Here is a 21,302-nt window from a genome sequence, read left to right as displayed (position 1 = left end):
GGCCGGCAGAGGACTGTGTCTTGAAACAGGCAGAGCAAGAGAAAATATCTTCAGCATCCTCTGGCTTGATTCTGCCCCTGCCAGCTAGACCCAAATGTGTAGTCCATAATAAGTTAAATCAGAACCTTATTTAGTGTTTTTTTTATTGTAAATTAAACCAACAGTGATGTGTATATGGCATGTTCTAGTCTTTCTTGCATGCAAAAGATTTGAGTCATGTCCTTTATTTTTTTTCTATTTGAGGATTTCCAGACACATAAGAAAATATATTTAGTGTTTCCAGCACTTGAATTGAGCTTACTTAAATCAGAATCATTTGATTTTCAAAATCAAATGATTTTCCAATAAAAACTGGTTAATTTTAGGAGGAATAGAAACTGAATAAGTGCATATTCTTGTCCCATTGCTGCCCCAGTGACCTACCAACATTTGTTTCTGTGGGCTGCAGGTACCTTTTAAAGAATACAAACCCACTGCCCAGTGCTCCATGTCCACCATGGGGAGACATTCTGAAAAAAACCTGGGACATTATTTTGCAGTTCAGTCTGCACAGTAGCCAGAGGTACAGACAAGTAAGAAAGAAGATGGGCAGTAATACAGAAAACAGTCTAGTGCTGTGGTAGAAATCAGACTACGTGGATTTTGGTTTAAATCTTCCAATCATACCAAGTTCTAATAAAGGATGAATGTCCTGGGAACACCCAAAAATACAACTATTAAGGGACATTTCACATTTGGGATCATTATGGACCATCTTAATTAGTCCCCTGCTGAATCTTAGCCCCTCTCATCTCTCTCTCGAAAACTTCATTTTTACTCTTTCTTGGTTTGAAGTATCACTTCTACATGTTGTGAACCTCTTATTTCATAGTTATTACACAGAGTTTATGCATAAACCCACCAGAATGTGCATGTACTTACATGTGAGCCTCAATTAAGGACACCCTGACTGGGTGTGCCAGAGGAAAGGGAAACTATCCTTCTTCATAATCCAGCCCAGCCCATGGCTGCTGGAGACAGGCAGCATTCAACTGCCTGCATGCCAAAAATGTTTCGGCTAATATGCATTGGAGCACTCCAAACCCTGGAAGGAGCTGTGTGGCTAAACAGTCATGACTCCACTTTCCACACCAGCTGGAAGTCACCAGCCTGCAGTGAAAAACTCAGGTTGTGCACGTGGGAAACCACAGGAACTATTTTTTCCTCTGCCTGTGACCCAAGGTGTAAGTGCATCCCATGTGCAGGTGATGCTCCCCTGGCTCCAGTGCAGGGGTGATTCCTCATGTAGGGCTGCATGCAGAGCGTGTGTCTGGGGGCTCCTGTGCCAGTGTTCCTCTGCTTCCCTGCCCAGGGACAGCTCCACAGTCCTGTGCTGCAGCTTGTTACTAATACCTTCCTCCTCCTTATGTGTGAGCATAGGTAACTACATGTGTAGGTGTGTCACAAATTAATACAGTCAATATTCACATACAGAATGAGCATTAGTGGATTAGTGGGAGGCAAATTCTCAACTGCTATTTATTTGGGCTCTGATCCAAATTGCTAAAATTTGTTTAAAAATTTGGGGGCTTCAGCAGACTTCGAGTCTGTCCCTTTGGTGGAGTTCTGAAGCATTTTATGACTTCCAGTTTCAACATACTCTATGAATCATAGTAAAGTATTACTAGAAAGTAGTCTTTTTTGATACTGAAATTTTATGAGAAGCTGTGCCAAGAAGCCTTAGGATGAATTACTAGTTCATAAACTTAAGGGGTTATTGGTATGTAAGTTATATGATAAATAGTCATCTTTAAATAAATGGCTTTTTAACTGTGTTTTTATACCGAAATGTAGGTATGTATCTGTTGGGAGTTACTTTAAATGTTATCTACTTTCTCTATTTTTCATCTGCTGTCTGCAAGCATGTTTACTTGTTCAGCTGAGTGTCATGTATGTTTTCCAAGAAAAAAAAATCTATGTATGTTACACAAACCTGCACCAATCACAAAAACAATTAATTTTATTTTTTTTTAAGTTCAGAATGATAGCAAAGTGAATTAAATCTACCTTTTAAATTGCTACATTGTTGTAGCAAGTCGGCATTGAAATGCATCTCACTCTGTTGTATGTGGTATTTGCATATTTAGCAGAACAAAACAGTAAGTTGGTGGATTTGAAGCTGAAGAAGCTCCTAGAAGCTCAGCCACAGGTGGCAAATTCACTCTCCAGTGCTGCTCAGAAAACTGTAACAGATAGCTCAGAGCAAGACATTAAGGTAAGTTTTGCTTAATACTTTTGTTTTGGTACCTGTGTGTTATGATTGAGGGTTTGTATTTTGTGAGGAGGAAAATAATTTCTTACCAAATCTTTCCAAGTCAGAAACACAGAAAATCTTCATGGCAGTGCAGTTACATGGTTTGCAATGCACTGGGTTTTTTCCTGTTGATTGAGCAACACATTTTCTTTCTTTTTTTTCTTTTTTTATTTTTCCTTTTTAATATTTTTTTTTCATCTTGATACTTGTCATTGGCAGAACAGTAACAGATATAAGAAGCTCTCTCAATTCTGCCTGCTCAGGTTGTTACTGATATCAGAAATGTAGCACGGGCTCCATCCTGCTGCTGGTGCAATCAGCAGCCAGACTACCTGACTTGAATGGGAGTGGGGTTGGACTCTCAGAGATTTGGTTCCCTCCCAGTCCTGGTCCTCTGTTTTTCCTATATTAAAATTAAGCTGCGGTACACTTTAAGGGCTTACACACTTTGGGTGCTCGATGAGTGCTTCTGAGAAAAACAGACACGAGTATGTGGTGTATATGGGCACTTTGCCTATTCTTAATGTTCACCACTTCAGCATAAAGTGCCCACCAATCAATTTTCCATTTCATTTTCTTAATTAGACCCCTTGTGTTCTCTCTATTCTATTTTTTTTAAAATAGTCCCTGTATGTCATTAATATCCCTATGGCTCTGGGGCACTTCCAGTTGGGTATAACTTTTCACCCACCTGCAGTCTGTGGGGAGAGCACTGCTGACTGAAAGGATTTCCTTCCCCAGATACAGAGATGCTTTGAAGTCCCAAAACAATGACTTTCATTGCTTTTCCCTTACACTGTCGGTTCCTATAAATTGGTGATGAAAGTGTGTGGCAGCAGCAGAGGACTTTCGGTCTCTATCTTTGAACAAAAGGAAGCCTGGATCAAGTCTGATTTTTGCGTTCAATTTAGCTTTCTGCAGTGGATTTAATGCAAAATGAAGCTGGCCCAAGAATAATACAATGGATTGAAAAGGCTAACTGAATTAGTGGGCTTAGAGGAATACATTTGTAAAGTGGCAGAAGTCCCCAGTCATAAAAAGGTTTCTTAAAATGGGATTTACTAGCTAATCACACTGATATTTTAGCATGTTGCCAGGCCTAAAAAAATTAGCCATGTTTGTTTATTTTGGTAAAGACTCTGGTTTAGGCTGTCAGATGGTTATTATACTAATAACAGGAAACCACCTTTTATTTAACCAAAATCTTATAACCACCTGATCAGTGCAGCTGGAAAGTCATCCAGAGGTATAAGCAATACTTGTTTAAGCCTTAATTCTGTGAAATGACACACGGGCTGTCTCTTAGAGTAATTTGGTATCACCTAACCTGACAAAAATGGTATTTCTGTTTATGAAAAGCATTTGTGAAGAAGTTGATTCTTTTTAAGGTACTCCCACAAAAAGGTGCAACTTAACAGTTTATCTCTGCGTGCGTCTTTTCTAAGGAAGAGTTGAAAGGCGGCGTTATAAGGAATATATGGTGTCCATCTGTTCTCATGGAGCTCTTGGCATTGAGGTGGATTTGTTTTTTAATAAAATGCAGTTTACAGGTTTCTAAATGAGGCATTCTGTGTTTGTGGAAAAGGATAAACTGTTACCTTCCCTTGGGGATTGTGTATCCCCGGCCTCCTTGAGGCGAGAGAATAGGCCGTTGGAGAACTCCCTCATTACCAATTGTCTCAATGCAGAGGAAGGGCAAAGTCTTGGTAGCTTTTGATAACCAGTTTCAGCATTCAGCAGGCTTAGCTATTAGTCATGCATCTTAGCCTTTCCCTATTTACTTTCAAAACACTTAATAAAAATAATAAAAGATTAGGTATAAAATGAAATATTTGTTTGGTACACAGCACCTCGGTATCTGCAGCTTCCACACACCACAGTGGTTCAGTCTTCTGGGATATTTCGTGTTGATAGAATCATTTGAATTTGTTACCAGTATTAACATAGGAAGCCCTGGAAAAGATAATTGTAGTTTCCTTAGCTGTAAAGGGCTTACTTACAAATCTGGCTTTGGAAAGTTATAGCTGATGAAATGCAGTTCAGTGGGGTTGCATTATAATCCTACCTTTTAGACTTCATCCAGCATTAGTGGTTTATCTCAATGGGCATAAAATTAGAAACTAGTTCTTCTTGTCATACAAGTCTATAGGACTAGAGAAAACGACAGATTTCTGTACCGGGCAGGGAGAGAGGCTGAAGGCAACACGCTTTAAAACGATACAGATCATGTTCAGGGGCAGAGACGCCGCGACTTGGCAGCAGCACACGTGGAGCTTGGCACAGAAAAGGCGCAAAGGAGCGATTTTTTGTTTAAAATCGGCATCGCTGGCAAATGCCGGTCACAATGAAGAGGTCTGCTTGGTAAAGAAGTACAGAGTTCTGCAGGAGGGTGCCCACAGAGCAAAAAGCCAGTCATTGCCACCACATATTAAACAAAAAAAAAAAAAAAAGAAAAAAGAAAAAAAGGAAAAGTTAATCACTCTTCTGCTTTTTTCCCTGCAGCTGATACTTCCATCCAATATAAACCACGGCCTGAGTTGTGAAATCCATTCTGTAAAAGCTGTGTCCTGTCCCCTCACAAAAACGTACCTTTCAAATTAATGTCTTCCCGCTTGTAAACAAAAGAAACTGTTGTGTGTCTGGTTTTTTTCCCAGCAGAATGGAACAGAGGAACATCGTGCTGAGCGATCACAAAAAGCAGCAGAACGGTTTAGAAATCCCGTTGTGTTCAGCAAGGACTCGACCGTCAGGAAAACTCAGCTCCAGTCTTTCAGTCAATACGTGGAGAGCAGACCAGGTAGGAGAAAATATAAAACCTGTTTTCCCATCTTATGATTTAATAATATTTAACAATAAATATATGAAAACCCGATAATGTAAGTCCACATTTCAATACATAAATATCAAGCTTTATAATAATTTTACATGTCTTTTCCCTTTTTTCAAGAGATGAAAAGGCAGAGATCAATACAGGAAGATACAAAGAGAGGAAATGAGGAGAAGGCTGCGATAGCTGAGACTCAGAGGAAGCCATCAGAAGATGAAGTGCTTAATGTATATTAATTTTTTGTCTGGTTTCATGATTGCTGATAATTCCAAACTGTATGTGGAAATAGTGCCTTTATTTGTTAAAATGAGATGTTAGGGTTTTTTAGATGTCAATCTCCAGTGCATTCAAAGCAGAGTGAGAGGGGTGCACTGTTGAATTAGTCTGCAGTGTGGTGATAATTGTCAGATAAAAAAAATGAATTTTTCAGAGTTCCACAGCCCCAGCTTCCTTGAGACATTTCCATCAGGGCACTTCCCATAAAGAGATTCCAGTATTGATCTACCGGGAGGATTTTAATTATTACAATAGCAGATACCGCAGAGCTGCAGTTAGAGGGAAGAGTCACATGAGACCTGCTAGAATTTCTCAGCCAACCCATTTTGTTGGCTTGGGTTAATGGGTGTTCAACCTTTCCATTATCCAGATCAGCCGTGAATTACTAGCTGAATGATGTTTGCATTAATATAATATATATGGTAATTTCTTCACTTAATTAACGGGGAGGTTCAGCTCAGTAGGGGTATGGGCTGATCATGTGTAAAATTGATTTGTGAGGGAAATATTTGATAGACCGCAGGGAGAAAGCTGGTTTTGATGGACAGCTGCGGGACAGAAGCAGGAAGAACCAAGTTTTAACCTGATTTTTTTTTGTCTGAAAGCGCAACACAGCCTTTGAGGGTGGTTGTTTGTTGCTCTCCACAGTTTATCTGAACACATTTGTCATTTTTGCTGAGGCAATCTGGAGCTGAGTAGCAATTTTGTACCACTGTCATATCTACACCAAAACATCGAACTTTTTGCGAGCTGGAGTTATTTTTAGCCCAGTTGTACTTTTGCAGAGCTGTAAAGGTCTGGCACAGTGAGTTCACATTATATATGCAGATGATACACATGAACTCTTGGGATATTACAGCCTGACACAGCATTTCTTTTCATCTTCTAATAGCAATTGTTAACAATTATACATGCTGACATTAGGGAAGTTTTCACACTATTTTCAATTAATTATACTTGATGAAAGGCAATATATTGCACATCACTTCAGCTCCCCAGACTGATTTTTTTTCTTTCTTCAGGGTCTGCTCTCAGGGAGTTTTGGTTTTGTTGTTGCTGTTTTTCTGGCTATACAACAGGTAGAAAAGTGTTTTCCATTAGGGACACTACTGTTGACTATTGTGTAGGAAGAGAGGAACCAAATTATTGTCCTTAAATTTGGATAACCCAAATTTCAAAGTTCAGTGCTAGTTACAGGTCCTGGGAGCTCAGCCATGCTGTTAACTTTCACTTTGAACATGTCTTTATTTGAAATAATATGCTGATGTGTTTATTATGCCTCCTGCCTGAATATGAAGCTGAATTGATTATTTCAGACACATTTACAGAAAAACAGTTGAAAATGTTCAGTGAAAGTATTTGAGTCCCTTATGCAGCAACAAGTTAGTTGTTTCCTAGTAGGGAAATAAGTCTCAAAAAAAAAAAGCCTGTGTATTTTTCTATTCACAAAGGACAGTGATTTTTGTTTCATCCTTTACAGGGTGTAGAAGAAACATGAAATATTTTCGTCAGAGTTTTTTTTACCTATTTAAAACATTCACCCAGGCTCTGGGTCAGGCGTAGGAGGAAAAAAGTGCATGGAAGGTTACTTGGAAGGAGTAGCATGTTTTTCTTAACTTATGCAAAAACATGCTTCAGGAATGACATTTCAGCATGGGGTACAGCCATGTGTGTGAAAGTTTCACTGTGTGAAAGTTGTTGAGCCACATGAGAATAACTTGGAGGTACTGAACACCTTTGCTTGAGCTCCTACAAGACAGCCAAATAGCTTTTGAAACACTTGGAGCTGTGTGATCATGTGCAGGGCAGTGCTGAAGAGTTACAGGGTACAAGAGGCAAACTTGTCTTGTTAGAGTGTTCCCACTCTAACTTCTTGGTAAGGTTCAGTAGGATTTATCAGCGTGGCATCCCTGGGCTGCCTCCTGGCCAGGTGTGATTGGTGCAGAGGCAGGACAGCTCAGGTTAGTCCCTGTGCACCTGAGTGCCTGCCCAGGGCCTTGTCACCACTTTCCAGGACAAGAGTTGCAGTTAATTAGTGGTGTTTTTGCAGATCACCCTGTGGGCAGGCCAGTTCCTTCAGTCAGAGAAACCCAGAGGGGGAGGATGGCCCAGACTGGGGGCCCTCAGTGCTACAGTTGGCTCAGAAGAGCTAAACAAGCCAGGGATCTTGTTTGGGGTTTGTTTTTAATCTTAAAAACCCATTTCTTAATTGTCACTAGATACTCTTGTGCTAGTCTTTCTAGCCTAGAAAGTTAACATTTTAAAACTGAATCACACCTGAATGGAGTAGAAATGGTACATTAAATAGTGCTTTATTTGTATTACCTTTCTTTTCATGGCACTTTGTTACAGCAGCTTTTATGCACTTAGAAATAAATTACAGGAATTTCAAAATAACTGCCAGCTAGTAAAAAACTGCAGAATCAAATGTTCCCTAAAGAAAAAACCAGGGTGTTTTAATAAACAAATAAGGACATTTGGCAAAATTGTAAAGTTTATGAAATGTGTTAGCTTTTTGGTAGTGAGCATGATATTTGGTTGTTTAGGTAAGTGCCTTACTAAGTGTTTGTGGAAAGGAAAAATGCAACTTACAAGTGATGTTTTTTCTTCTTGTTTGTTCTCTTTAACAGAAAGGGTTCAAAGACACCAGTCAGTATGTTGTAGGAGAATTGGCAGCACTAGAGAATGAGCAAAAGCAAATTGACACCCGTGCCGCGCTGGTGGAGAAGCGCCTTCGCTATCTCATGGACACAGGTACGGTGCCCAATTACACTGTAAACAGTTTTGGCAAATTGAGCGTTCACAAACTCTTATAGAGTTTTGGAAGTGTGAATCTTTGAAGCCTGAATGTTCAGCAAAACTGCCTTGAAAATAAAAAGGCTGCGATTTGCAGCCACCTCTCTGGGCCCTGGTGATAAGAGTGCCTTCATGGGAAGTGATAACTTGCCCTGATACCGTGTGAGCCAGCACTATTGAACAGTGTGCTCATCCATGCAGAGTTGGAATACACATCTGTGCCTCATTGATATGCCACTGCTTAAAAAAAAAAAAAAAAAAAAAGAAAAAAAAAAAGTAAGATCTTCACTGTTCTACTGATTCAGTGGGAAAAAAAATTTGGCCAGCTAAAGCCATGTACTGCATGAAACAGCATAGTACATGGAGGAAGGCTCCATTGACTAGATCACTGAAATTTAAGAATACTATCTGGGTACTGATGCTCCACAATTATTTTATTTGTTTATTTTCAGGAGGTGGGTTTTAAAAATCTGTGATACTTGGTGTTGTAGGTGCCATTGAAAGGATTAAAATATATGGGCAGTTTTTTGTTAAAAGCATAATGATTGTGACTTCAATGATGAACTTTAGATGGGTATTAAGTGCTGGTGGTCATCAGAAGTGGAGAGGTTAAACCGTAGCAATTGGAAACAAAAAGTGCTTCAGTGTTTCAAAAATAAATAGTGTTGTAAGTCCAAAAAAGGTTCTTCCTGTCCAGGGGAAAAAAAGTTAGTTGATCCAGATTACTTTGTGGGTAAGTTGTCTTTGTAAGTTAAATGGATATCTGATGTTATAAACTTGAAGCCTGTCTTTAACTGAAATAATAGGTTTTAAAGTAAACTTGAAGCAGTGTTATGTTTTGAAATACAGATGAATTGACTTTAGTTAAAGTTCAGTACTTTGAAATGAGCCTGCCGCTCGTATCCAAGTATTAGGGTGTTTTTTTCAATGTGTTTACCTTCTCATGTGCTGAGGTTGTTTGATTTCTTAAACTATGTTTACAAAACATGTAATTCAGAAACTATTTCCATGCTGAGTGGATGCTTGTTTAGTAGGACTTTTATGTGTTATGGTCTTTCAAAATACTTTTTCAAATGCATTCCATCTTGATCTTTAGTTATTTATCTAAAAAAAAAGTGTGTCTTATCCTCCACATTCTTGTGTACTTTTTTATATTTGTGAAATGTATGTTCTGCACAAAAGAGCCAGTACAATATTTCACGAGTCTTATATGTACTCCAGATACCACCTACAGATACATATGGAGTCATCAGCATAGCACTTGGGGATTTTAAAAACTCTAACAACCATGTTATTATTTTATTTCTGTCATTTAGTCCATTTTAAAAGAGATTTCTTACTGATTCTAATTTCTTGTATTGTGAAGTATGACAGAAGTTGCTGAATTCTTCCTGTCAGACCCATGATGAGGTTAATTTTTTTATAGGCATCATGCATAAAATAGGAGACTAGCACACAGCTGGAGAGTAAGTGTAGTTTAGAGGTTTGTGACTGGAATACTGGTAAATATCCATCACTTCTTGTAATGGGGAGAAGAGGACAAGTGGTGAAGTCATAATAAAATATTTACTTTTACTTTTAACATTTCCTGAGCATTCAGGATTTAATTTAAAGCAATTGATTTGACAAGTCAATTATGAACATCTTATTTATGTTCTCAGCTAAAAAATGCGATTTAGGAGAAAACATGTGAAAACTGGACTTTTTAACCTATAGTTATAGCCTTGAAAGCAGGGCTTCTCAAACTTCTCTAACTGTGGTTCACATCTTACCAGAAAGCCTTCAGAGGATCTGGTGAATCTCATCTCATTAGTGACTCTCTTTGTCAGGATGGCGCTTGGTTTTCTCCCATACCTCTCAATGGGAAGTAATTCCTCAAGCAGACAAGTTAGGAGCTTGTGCCCATGTCTTTATCCCAACTTCCTCTGTTGGAATCTGGGCAGCTTCACCTCAGTGTCTGACTGAGAAGAGGGATCTGGAAACAAAAAATTATGAGTCAACACCATATAGCCTGCCAGCTTGCCAGGGGCCACCAAGTGGTCTGTAAAGCCAAGTCTGAAGGAAGAAAGTAACCACAGCATGGTAGCTAGCAAAGCCCTGAAGGGCTGTTGATGATGATCTTGGGATTTTGCAAATACTCCCTTAGGTGTTGTTGCATACCAGACAGATGACAAGTACAGAATGCTGCCAGCTCTCAGATATTTGGGGTTTCTGAAAATGCAGGCTTTAGAAAAAAGGAAGACACTTGGGCATGTGTAGCAGAAAGATCCTGAAAACTCAACATGAAGGACAAGAATCACTAATGAATTGGTTTAATAATTAACGCTCTTCTTTAATCACATCTCTTTCTTAATTTTGTAGTGCTTGGGGGTGTAATATTGGAGAACTTCAGGCAAGTAAAGGTTTCTGCCTACCTTATTTCTCAGCAGTTGAAGGAGGGTACCATGCTTGTACATTTGTGTCAGGAAGGGCTTACACTGAATGATCCTAGCAACTGTTTGGAGGGTCATAGTCCCCATCAGTGTGGGAGCACATTTGGTATTGGGATTGTCAGCATTGTTTCTATGTGTGCCAGGACCATGCAAGATAAATTAAACAACTGAGAGACTCCCATCATGACAGTCATTTGCCTTGAAGTTAACTTCAGGAAGAAGGTAGAGCATGGTCTGCTCAACCCTATTGTGTCTGCTTGGGACTACATCTTTTCCTTCTCCACTGTGCTTGGCCTGGTTGTTTATTAAGAATTAGGAAGAAAGCACTGTCTTTTCCTTCTCATCCTTCTCCAGCACAGAACTGGGGGTGTTTTATTCCAGTGGGGAGACTCTTTGCCACCTGGCAGCTCTTCATCCTTAAGAGTTCGGGAGTCCTTTTTGTTGCTTAGCCAGGAGGGATTTTTTTAAGGCAGCAGCTTGAACATTGTTCTGTATCATTCATTTCAAATCACACATTCATTTCACAGAAGAAGATTTTTGTGTCCTCTTCCCATGTATCAAAACATTAGTTTTAATGTTCCATCTGTCTTGGTGGGAATTTCCTTACTATGGGCTAGTGATAAGACCAGAAAGATATAGTGACTAACCTTTGGACACTGCAGGCTTTGATAAATGTGGAAGAAATCATATGTTTTCACCAAAAGAGAAGCAACTGTAAGTATAAATAATATATATTCTTGGTTAGATTCCAGTTAATGGCATTGTTTGACTTCATTAGATATTTCACTTAGGTTTTAGAGAAAGTTTCTAGCACTTAGGATTGCAAATAAAAGGTTGAAAATGCCACCCTGGCTTTGATAGGGGCACAGTGGCTGTGGGTATCTGGGAAAAGTGGATCCTGGAGGTTCTCAATGCCCCATTCCCTTTCTGGCATGAACAAGGAGGAGAGGAGTCCTTGACACAACTGCTCTCCAATCCATTCCCTAGGATTCAGCCTGGGTTGCAGAGTATCCATTCCACCGCTGCTCTAAGAGCTGCTACCCTCCATAAGGGAAAGGCATCTAATGAAAATGGGGCTGTAGGAGGACAGCCTAGGTCCTTGTCTGCACATGCATTGCCATTTTCCTGCTCTGCTAGGAAGCTTTTTTGGCTGGGGAAGACAAGTTTCTGGCTGTTGGCCAGAAGGGAGCTGATACTTTCAAAGTTCGTCAGCTAGGCACAGAGTTTGGAACTGGCTGAAGCTTTGCATTTCCGGTGCCAGCTGCTCATGATTTGACTAGAAACACTTTCCTAAGATGTGTGACAAAATAAAAGTTATTAAAATTCCTGGGTTGCTGATTTCCATTTGAATCTGAGTAGTAACACTTTTATTAACATCCAGTAATTTATGTCAGCGGTGGCGTAACCTCAGTCCTTAGTCTTTGCACATATAATAAAAATGTAACCTCACCTTGTTCCAGCGCAGTGTGGCTACTGCTCCATTGCAAAGCTGTGAGGGGAATCAGTGCTTCAGTGCCCTGAGCTCCCTGGAATAACTTCATGGCACAGCTGTTGCTGTCGGGATATCGGTAAGGGTTTATAGGAGGGATTTTGCAACATCCGCCCTATGAAGCACAACACCACAAAAAACTTGCTGGGTGCAAGTTTTTTAGAGAACAGGCAGCCCAGATGATCAAGTAAGAGGAATGAGTTGGATGATGGAGTATAAAAATCATGATCTAATATCATTGATTTTTCTTCTTCCTCTGTTATAATGGCTTGAAACTAAATGATGACAGAGGTAGGATTATCTTGCTTTCTTTGGGATTGTATTTCCCATGTTGTGCCTAACCTGCTATGGGTAAAATAGTTTTGTGTCTGCCTCTGACAGTGTCTTCCTCCACTGCATATTCTTCTGTCATTGCATTTTAAGGTGTCCATTATTTTGATATCCAAGTGCCAATTAAAATGCAGAATTATCACATAGCACAATTAAAATAAAAGTCAAAGAATCCTGGTCCACAAATCTCTTATCTGAAATTTATCTCTTTTTCAGTCACTGTTTCTTCACTAATTGCAAAAACAAATATTTGAAAAAAAAATTGTAGCTATCAGATATTTTGTTATCTGGCCACAGGGTATGAAGTGTTTTTAATTGTTTTTCTGATTAACTTCAGGCTCCCAAATTCAAGTAGAAGCATATTTGTGTTTTCCATGGGAGATTCTGTACCTTACTAATGGATGAGTATGTTTGTGGTCCTGTACAAGGATTAATGAAATAAAAAAAACCCCTCTGCTGTTGCTGATTGACCACTGATGGTAAATGTAATTGAATTAGCAGTGCACTAAAATAAATGTAGACAAAATAAATATAGACAAGAAAATCTGGTGAAAGCTTCTGTAATGTTTTAGATTAATAGGCATACAGAATTCTTCACATTTTTTATTACGTTGTCCCTAGATGAATTCAAAGTAATTGGGGTGGTTAATTTTATTTACACAGAGCCGTTCACAGCGCATTAAATAATAGAGATAATTGAACAAGAATTGTCAAGTGTGTACTGATATCAGACATATTACAGAAGGGAATGTGCATAAAACTTCATTTCTATGCAGCCATTGTTTATGGTAATTAAGTACACAGATTTATCCCTTGGTTGCCTTCCAAGCTTATGGCAACTGCTATTGTTGTGCTCCATTAATATGTAATCAGGAAATAGTTTAATTTTCTAATCTGCAGTTTGAGAATTCACTTTCTAACAACTCTTAATTACTGCATTGCCCTAATGATGCTCATGGTTAGGAAAACTGAACCAATAAACTCCGTGGAAGAAGCCAGAGGGGATTATACTTCCAGAGGTGGTGCTTACTTAATAAACTTGTTATGCCTTCACCAGAGGGAGCTCAGTGTCCTTCAAAAGCAACTAATTTTATATTTCAGAGTTGTACATACCCACGGTGCGAAGAGTTAACGCGCGGCGTGCGGTGGGGGTGGCTGCAAACGTGATTCACTAGAGAACCAGATAAGCGATACTATCACCATTTTGGTATTTTTCCTACTTTATACTAATTCTGGAGTTTAATTGCACAGGAAATAATGCAGGTGGTTTAATCTATTGTTTTAAACTGTCCTCGTGGGTTTATTTTCGTCAAGTTTGTTTTCGTTCATTAGCCACGTTAGCTAAACGCGGTATCGTGAAATCTTGCAAAGGCAGATAAGCTCTATATATTGACAAGTATCTCATAGTTACTGTTTTCAGGGTGAATCTTAAACAGTAAAGGGGTTTTTTTCTTAGTCATTTGCATTCTTCACTGGCCCATCATTCACCTTGATTGCTATTTCCGTGCTGCTGCTGTACCTAGTGCAACTGTAATGACAACACTGAAGTTATTTTGGATCTGTGCTATTGCTCTATGATGACAATCCAGCCACTGGGATGTTGCAGTCTATCTGTGCTTACCCTGCCCAGGAGCATATGGTCTTAATGAGATCTGAAAAATGGGAGTTAACATCTGCTGAGACTCACCATTGCTGTGGTATAATACACCTTGGTGGTTCCTCGTAGTGTAGCTAGTCCTGTGGGCTGCATCTTGACAAGTTCTGCCTTTTTCATGGCAATTACTGTGGCTTGAGAGTCTTTTATGCATTTGTCTTCTGAGTTTGGGGTGTTGTTTATTTTTCTTCAGCTTGCACCCAATTTCAACACTGCATGTACTCAAAATGGGGCAGGATTGCCATCTCCCAGCCACGTTTCACCCCTCCTTTTTCAGTGCATGAGCTTCCTTGTCAGTAGGACTAATTACACAGTGAACCAAGCAACAAACATTAGAAAACCTGTAAACACATATGTTGTGTCACTGCAAATTAACTCTTACCAATCAAAAAAGCAGCATACGCTTTGTTGTCACATGTGAAAGGAAAGTCACATGTATTAATTAGTTAGCATTTTACGCAGCTTTGAAGATATAAAGGACTGAGGTTTGTAAGAGGGAAACATTTGAATTTCATAGAAAAGGAAAAAGGTTGAGCTGAAAAAGTACAGGCACAAAAAGAGAGTTAAAATAGCTGATTTAGTCTCATGTAACAGAATGAAGTTTTCCCTTCTCATATTAAATCTCGTCCTGGGATGAATTTCTATTCAGTCTTTTTGTTGTAATATTTTGTACTGTTCTTTGGCTTTTGCCAGTGTCAGGGCACTAAAACTTGGGTCCCAGGAGAAATTCTCTTCCTTCTAAATGTATAAAATAAAATGGACATGTGCAAAAGGTGTTAAAGTGATAGCATTTATGTATTGCACACAGCAGTGTATGGACATATATGCTGTGTTTTGTTTTAATAGCAGTCCAGGACACATATATAATGGTATGTTACAGTCTCCAAGTACGTATTTAATTAAACCATACAAGTTGTCTAGCATCAGATAATAAGAAATAACACAGCTTTCTGCTTGTCTGGCTGTGTAGCTTCAGAGCCATAAAATGCACAGTTTCCTTCTATCGTAGTACATGTAGAAAAAAAGGGGAGACAAAAGGTGCTGGCTGACCATCAGGTAGCTGAGAGCCAGGGCTGTTGTGTCAGGACCAGAGTTTCCCTCTATCTCCCTCATCTTCATCGCAGTCAACAGCTGTGGTGAGCCTGTGCCTTACAGCTATATTATCTGGAAGCCAGGTCTAGAATATATTTTTTTCTTGGGCAGCAGCAGTATCTGGCTGGTTCTTTGGACAGCTTCAGGGCTGGCTGACTGACACCATTGTTAAGCATGCTCGTGTCTGTGAAACTGGTTTTTGGAACCGTCTCAGGGTCAAGTTGCCAGTAAACTGTGTAAGTTGCTTTGTGCTTCAGGATGCTTTTTTTTTTTTTTTGCTTTCTCTCACCTATTTGAATGATGAAGAATGAACTCTCTGTCAGGTTAACAAAATCAGTCTCTGTGCTTATTGCTTGTGATTATAATGCATAAGGGTGACTTGTTTTGGATATTCCTGTGTCTACTGTATTGCCTCAAAGGATAGGTCATTGACTGATTAGTAACCTCTTTGCATAATTTTCCCTTGTGAACTCATTCAAGAGTGAATTTTCTACCTATGCTGTTGCATTAAAATCTGCATAGAAAGACAAAAAGAACTTCTACCAGAACAAGCTGTTATGCCCGGAGATAAAGCATGCATTCAGAGGGCTGAAAATGGAAGCAAATAGATAAACATGTATGTATCATCAGGATTCTTTTCTGCACTAGGCAAAAACAAAGATGTGGATGAGATTCTCTGTTCCATTTGGTGACTGCATTGCTGCTCTGGTGTCCCTGGGACACTCATTCCCAACTGTACTCAAAGAAATGGCTTTTAATTTTTTTTAACCTGTGAGATGTGTTTGTCCATTAAGTTTTCCAGCAAGCAGAAGTGCAAGGTGGTATTCAAACATGCTGCAGCAAAGCACTTGCATTCAGAAAAATACATCTTCCTTTATTTGTGGGATGACTCAGAAATACTGCTATAACCCAGGCTGTTAATGTATACAGAAAGAGCCAAATGCTGAGATGGGAGAAGCAGAGGTAGCTCACTTGAAATGAATTAAATTATCTCAGTTTTAGAGCAGAAGGAGCTGTAATCTTACACTCCCTGTTTTTGTTCATAACCACAGCTTCTGAGCTGGAGCGTGTGGGGACACTTTCAGGCAGTGAGCTTTTGTACTCAGTAGTAAAGTATGGGCTGAGACCAGACCTCCAATCTCAGCTCTTTTGCAATTGCTGTAGATTGCCTACTAATATGTAGATTGCATACTAATATACTAATACTATATATTGCACCTGTACAGGCAGCTTTCTTAGGGGATGGATATCCTAAAATAGATCTGTATGGCTGTACAGAACATATCTCTGCATCAGGTTAGTGGTGAAAAACATTTGGAAGTAGGATCCGTGCCTCCTGATTTCCCTACACCCAAAATGTTTCACCTTTGAGAATTTAAATATTATTTCTGCTTAGGAGTCAAACTGCTCATCATCACCCTAGTTTGACTAAAGATTTAAGCTGAAGTACGTGAGCAGCATAGAATACATTTCTTGCTCAGAAACACAAACAGCTAGCCAGGCTCTAAGTATATTATCAGGCAAGTTCTTTCAGAAACGTATTGCTAAAGAAGCTTAACATTAATTATTGTAACTTTGGGAAGATTACATCCACACTAGCCTTGTAAGAAGCAGCATACACTTCTTGACCTCCAATGCTAGAGCTTTAAGACACAAGAATGGCATTTTACCAACTTTAATGGGATAACCAGTATTAATCTTTCAGCAGTAAGGGAAGAAAAAGTGTTTAGAGTATAATACCCTTCTGAGTTCTGATAGAGGCTGCCTGTTGTGTGTACTGCAGTCATAATTCATTTGTTTCTCTCTGTTGTTTTGGTTTTGTTTCCTTAATTATTTAAGGAGAAAATCATACTAGATTTTTTTTTTAACTAGCCAATTTACATATTGGCTTCTAGCCCCAGCCGTTCTTTCTGTTTGAATGCCAACTTTTTTATGTGGTCTGTTTTTTAAAATTTCTTGCCAGCAATATTTGTGAGAGCTCTGCTGTATGTCTAGTAAAGAAAAGCACAAGAAGTTGCAATTGCCAAGTTGCAGACCTTCCAAAATTAATGGGTTTCCCTCACTTCAATTGAATACACGGTCTGCGAAGTAGAAAGAAAAAGATGTACAGTATGAATGGGAGCTCGTATCTCCCCTCGTAGCTGTACTGCTTGGGAAACACTGGAGTTTGCCTCTGCTGAGGTCAGTTGTTTACCTTTCATAAATCTGGAGTAAAAGTTAGATTTTCACAAGGCATTCTTAATTAAAAATTAGGTTGATGCTGATGTGTGCTTTGTAGAATCCATAATGATCAACTCCCAAATAAAGAAACTGCAGCAGGATTTCAAGCACATCTCTATTTACATAGTTCAGCACATGAGATTGCTGGATTATGATTAATTTTAATAGCTACATTAAAAAATACATCTAACATCATTCTTAATTAGAATAATCTCTAAAGCCAGTTAAATGTTTCAGAAGACAAACAGTTTAATTAGCTAACCTACAGAGGCTCCCCTCCCCCAAATGTGCAGTAGTCTTAGACTTGGTGTTAGCCTTTCAAGCAGTCTTAAACAATCGGATGAAAAGGGATTTTAGGAAGATTAGAGGACGGGATGCTTTAGACGTTGTCCGTTAATCATGAGATATGCACCATCTACAAAGTTTCACAAAGAAATGAGAATTTAAATAAAATTTACTTTGGTTATCTAGTTAGCATGAATTACAAGTTATAACATCCAGTGATAAGACTATTTAATAAATGTATTCTTTTAATTGTTGATATGAGCAAAAGTACATGCTGGGGTGTAGTAGCAAGTGATATACCAGATTAACATTCTGAAAGGGACAATGCTTTTTTTCCCAGAAACCAGGCCTTTGTTGAACTATCCCAGGGTGCCACTAGAATTTTTTTTTTTTTAAGGGATTCAACTAAAACTTCAAATAGAATTGTTAGAGTTGGATCTTCAATTTCTCCCCTACCCATCTTCAAAGTGGTTTCTTTTTACTTTTTTTGTTTTGTTTTAATTTAAGAAAGATTACTTCTGGGGCTTAGTGTTTTGTTGGTTTTTTTATTTGCTCAGGTACTACTTCTTTTTTTTCCCCAGACATAAGGAAGGCTAAACAATTTATACCTTCCTCTCCTCTGCTTTTGTGTTTTCTGCTTGATTTCTTCTTAGTTTAAAATTATAGGATTTTTTTTGATCTAAAGTCTACTGAGAGGCAATAGATACTTGCAAACCTTTTTTCTGAATCTGCTACATAAATTCTCCTTTCTTATTTTTCTTGGAAGACCTGTCATTGTCCTTTTAATTCTTGAAGCCAAAAAATTTATGTTTCTCACCTAAAATCAGTTGCAGCAGCACCAGCAGCATCCGAACACTTCTTTTCTAGACTGAGGTGGCTTTATTTTAAATAAATCCCCTGGCTTTCAGTCCCTATCTACCAACCCTGGGGGGGACTGCTTACCTGTGCAGAAAAGCAAAGGCCAGCTATTAAACGGGAGACATTGACCTCCTTCCAGTCAAGTCCCCTGAATTTGTGACAAACAGATCCATAGTGTATGGAGCCCCTTGGGAAAATGCAAATGTCAGCAAATCACCTCTTTTAACATGGGGCGGGCAGGCTCCAGCCCAGTGTCACACCTACTCTGGGATGTTGGAAAGGTGTGGGTGTGTGTGTGTGTGTGTATGAGAGGTAAGAACTCGAGACAAAAACAAAAAGAGGGGAAAAGAGAGGAGAAAAGAGACAATGCTGGATATCCACAAGTTGGCTGATGTGACCCTGTGCCACCTACCAGTGTGCTGGCTGTGACCCAGCGACGTGATACTCCAGCAAGCTGAAAGAGATGGCTGTCTCTGCTTTCTTTTGGCCTCCCAAGACAGCTGCCTGGTAGGGACCAAATGGCAGGGAAGAAGAATATCTGCCTCACACCTGCTTTCTCCAAACTGCCTGCCACAATGCCACCGTGCCCACCGGGCTCCCCTGGGAGGCAATCCTGCCCCTGGCCCCCTCTCCATGGAATACCAGGACAGGGTAGTTCAGATAGTTTTCTCTTCTTCAAAACATCATTAGGATTGAAAAAATGAATCTCTTGCTTGCACGTTTTGCATAAATACATGGTAAGTTATCAATTGATGTTCAAATAGCTTAATTGAGTTTGAGGGGGGAAAGGTCATTTAATTGGTCTATTGAAATGTTAACAGAAACAGATATGGCAAGGGATAGACTTTAATGGCTGCAGTGTGGCACTGATGTCTGCATTCACTTGCAAAATTGTTAATTAGGGCACTTTGGTAGTTCATTTGCTTTTGTATTGATGTGCTTAGTCCAACGAGAGAAATTGGGTTTTATATGGCATTTACTTGGTGCAGCAGAGGTTCTCCATACAGTCAGCAACGAGGAAAATGTGTAAATCAGAATTGGGTTATGATTTGGGAGAGTGTCTTCATTAACATCCTGCTGCTTATGGCAGTCATTTTCTAGTGGCTAGGGTATTTTTGCATGTGATTAAGTTTGATATGTTCGGTTTCTTTTTATTTTTAATCATTGCAGTTGTGGACCTGAATGATGCTTTAAAATGATTTTTTTAAAGTTAGATATACAAATCTTTTTAAGCTAGATAAGAACAAAATGCACAGCAAAACAAGGAATTACATATCTGTTTTCGGTAAGCCCTGGAAGGAGGTGTTATCTCCTTAAATGCATACCAAAAGAATATATGCAGTTGCAATTCCTGCCCCACAGTCATCAGAGCCAGTGAAATTACAAAACCACTCCTTAGTTGTGCCTTAGTTCCATCGAGCCTCCCTTACAGAACATAAACCTTTAAGGTATTGGCATTTTGTCTGTGGGAATGGTGAAATTGCATGGAGTGTCCACTAGCATTTTTTGAGGGCGGTAATTGCAGGGATTAATCCGGGTGCTGTTTCCTAATAGACTTGCTGGATGCAAAGCTTTATATTTGCCTTGGCTGGAAGAATGCTGTATTGAGTACAGTTTATAATAATACACTATACCCTAGGTACTCTGTATAAACAGAGGCAGCAAGAAAAAAAAAAGGGGAAATGCAAGTGGCTGTGAATCATCACTTTTACACCAGGGATCCTGTTGTCCTACCAGAACAAGCTGGGAGAGAAGAGGACATTTTGCAGCAAGTAATGTGCTGATTTTAGCAGCTCCCAATTGAAAAGGACTTTTTGTTCATTTTCCATATATTGTACTTTCACATTTGGGTGCCGCTTCTGCCGCTTGCTTCAGCCTTCGGGGCTTTGCTCTGTAGTTTTTGATGGGGCATTTATTTAAACTCCAGGCATTCCTGTAGCCAGAGTGGACATTGGCTTCATTCACTCATATGTATTTGGGAAAGTACTTACATGAAGATCACAAATATGCGCAGCACAGCTATCTAGTTCTGCAAGTTTAATCCCAGCCCCAGAAAGTTCCATTGTGGCCCTATGCAAATGTATTTACATAGGAATGGGTCTTGGGTCCTTTAAGAAAGGCAACAAAGTTGGAAGACTGAGGCCAACAAATAAATGAAAGTTTCTCTAAATCCATTGGATAATAGAGGCAGTGTTAAGGCTAACCAGTGTTGAACTAAACAGAGGGATTACTCCTGGGTTTTGCATCAGTTGTTTTCTGCCGGGTGGCCTCACTTGTCAAAAAAAAAAAAAAAAAAAAAAAGTTTAACGGGCAAACATTCACATGGCACATTGAGAAAAGAAGTATGCTTAATTCCATCAAAGCTCAGAAATCAGTAATTAATTTATTCTAACCTCCAATTGTTGGTCATTTGTGAAACATCTGGCCTTTAAGTCATAAGAACCTAAACATAAATACAATGTGAGTTCTCCTCAGGATGGAAGCTGGGTGTAGTGGGGGTGCCGTGTCAGCCTATGTACGTGAGCACGAGTGCACACATGTGTGTGTATTGCAGAGCCTGCAACTGCCACTTCATTTTGGAGACTTTGAAACATATTAAAATGAATCCTTCAGTTAATTTACTCTCAAAATTAGATTACTGTTCATTTGCATCTTGGAAAAGTTCTGCCATTCAAAAGAGTCTCTTTCTTCATGGTGGGTTAACAGTTAGATATTTAGCAATCTTGCAGCTTGCTAGTCAGAAATAGTTT

At 39.2% G+C, this 21,302-nt stretch overlaps 1 protein-coding gene across 14 annotated transcripts in view; it reads left to right on the top strand.

Moving 5' to 3' along the window:
• Positions 1-21,302, top strand: part of EHBP1 (EH domain binding protein 1) — a 206,078-nt gene that overhangs the window by 161,400 nt on the left and 23,376 nt on the right. For 6 of the 14 annotated variants that reach the window (XM_088053031.1, XM_088053030.1, XM_088053025.1 and 3 more), the window contains 4 exons: positions 2,130-2,254; positions 4,952-5,090; positions 5,241-5,347; positions 8,027-8,150. In XM_088053031.1, the coding sequence (XP_087909157.1) occupies positions 2,130-2,254; positions 4,952-5,090; positions 5,241-5,347; positions 8,027-8,150 (495 nt within the window). Of the gene's footprint in view, positions 1-2,126; positions 2,255-4,948; positions 5,091-5,240; positions 5,348-8,026; positions 8,151-21,302 lie in introns of all 14 variants that reach the window. The other 8 variants (XM_014254694.2, XM_088053029.1, XM_088053022.1 and 5 more) reach the window with 3 other exon arrangements.

Source organism: Pseudopodoces humilis, chromosome 3 (assembly GCF_049639895.1).
Source record: "Pseudopodoces humilis isolate 2021_Gansu_Grassland_sample_001 chromosome 3, ASM4963989v1, whole genome shotgun sequence".
NCBI lineage: Eukaryota > Metazoa > Chordata > Aves > Passeriformes > Paridae > Pseudopodoces > Pseudopodoces humilis.
Note: the sequence above shows the minus strand (reverse complement) of the source record. Positions and strands in the feature narration are given on the sequence as shown.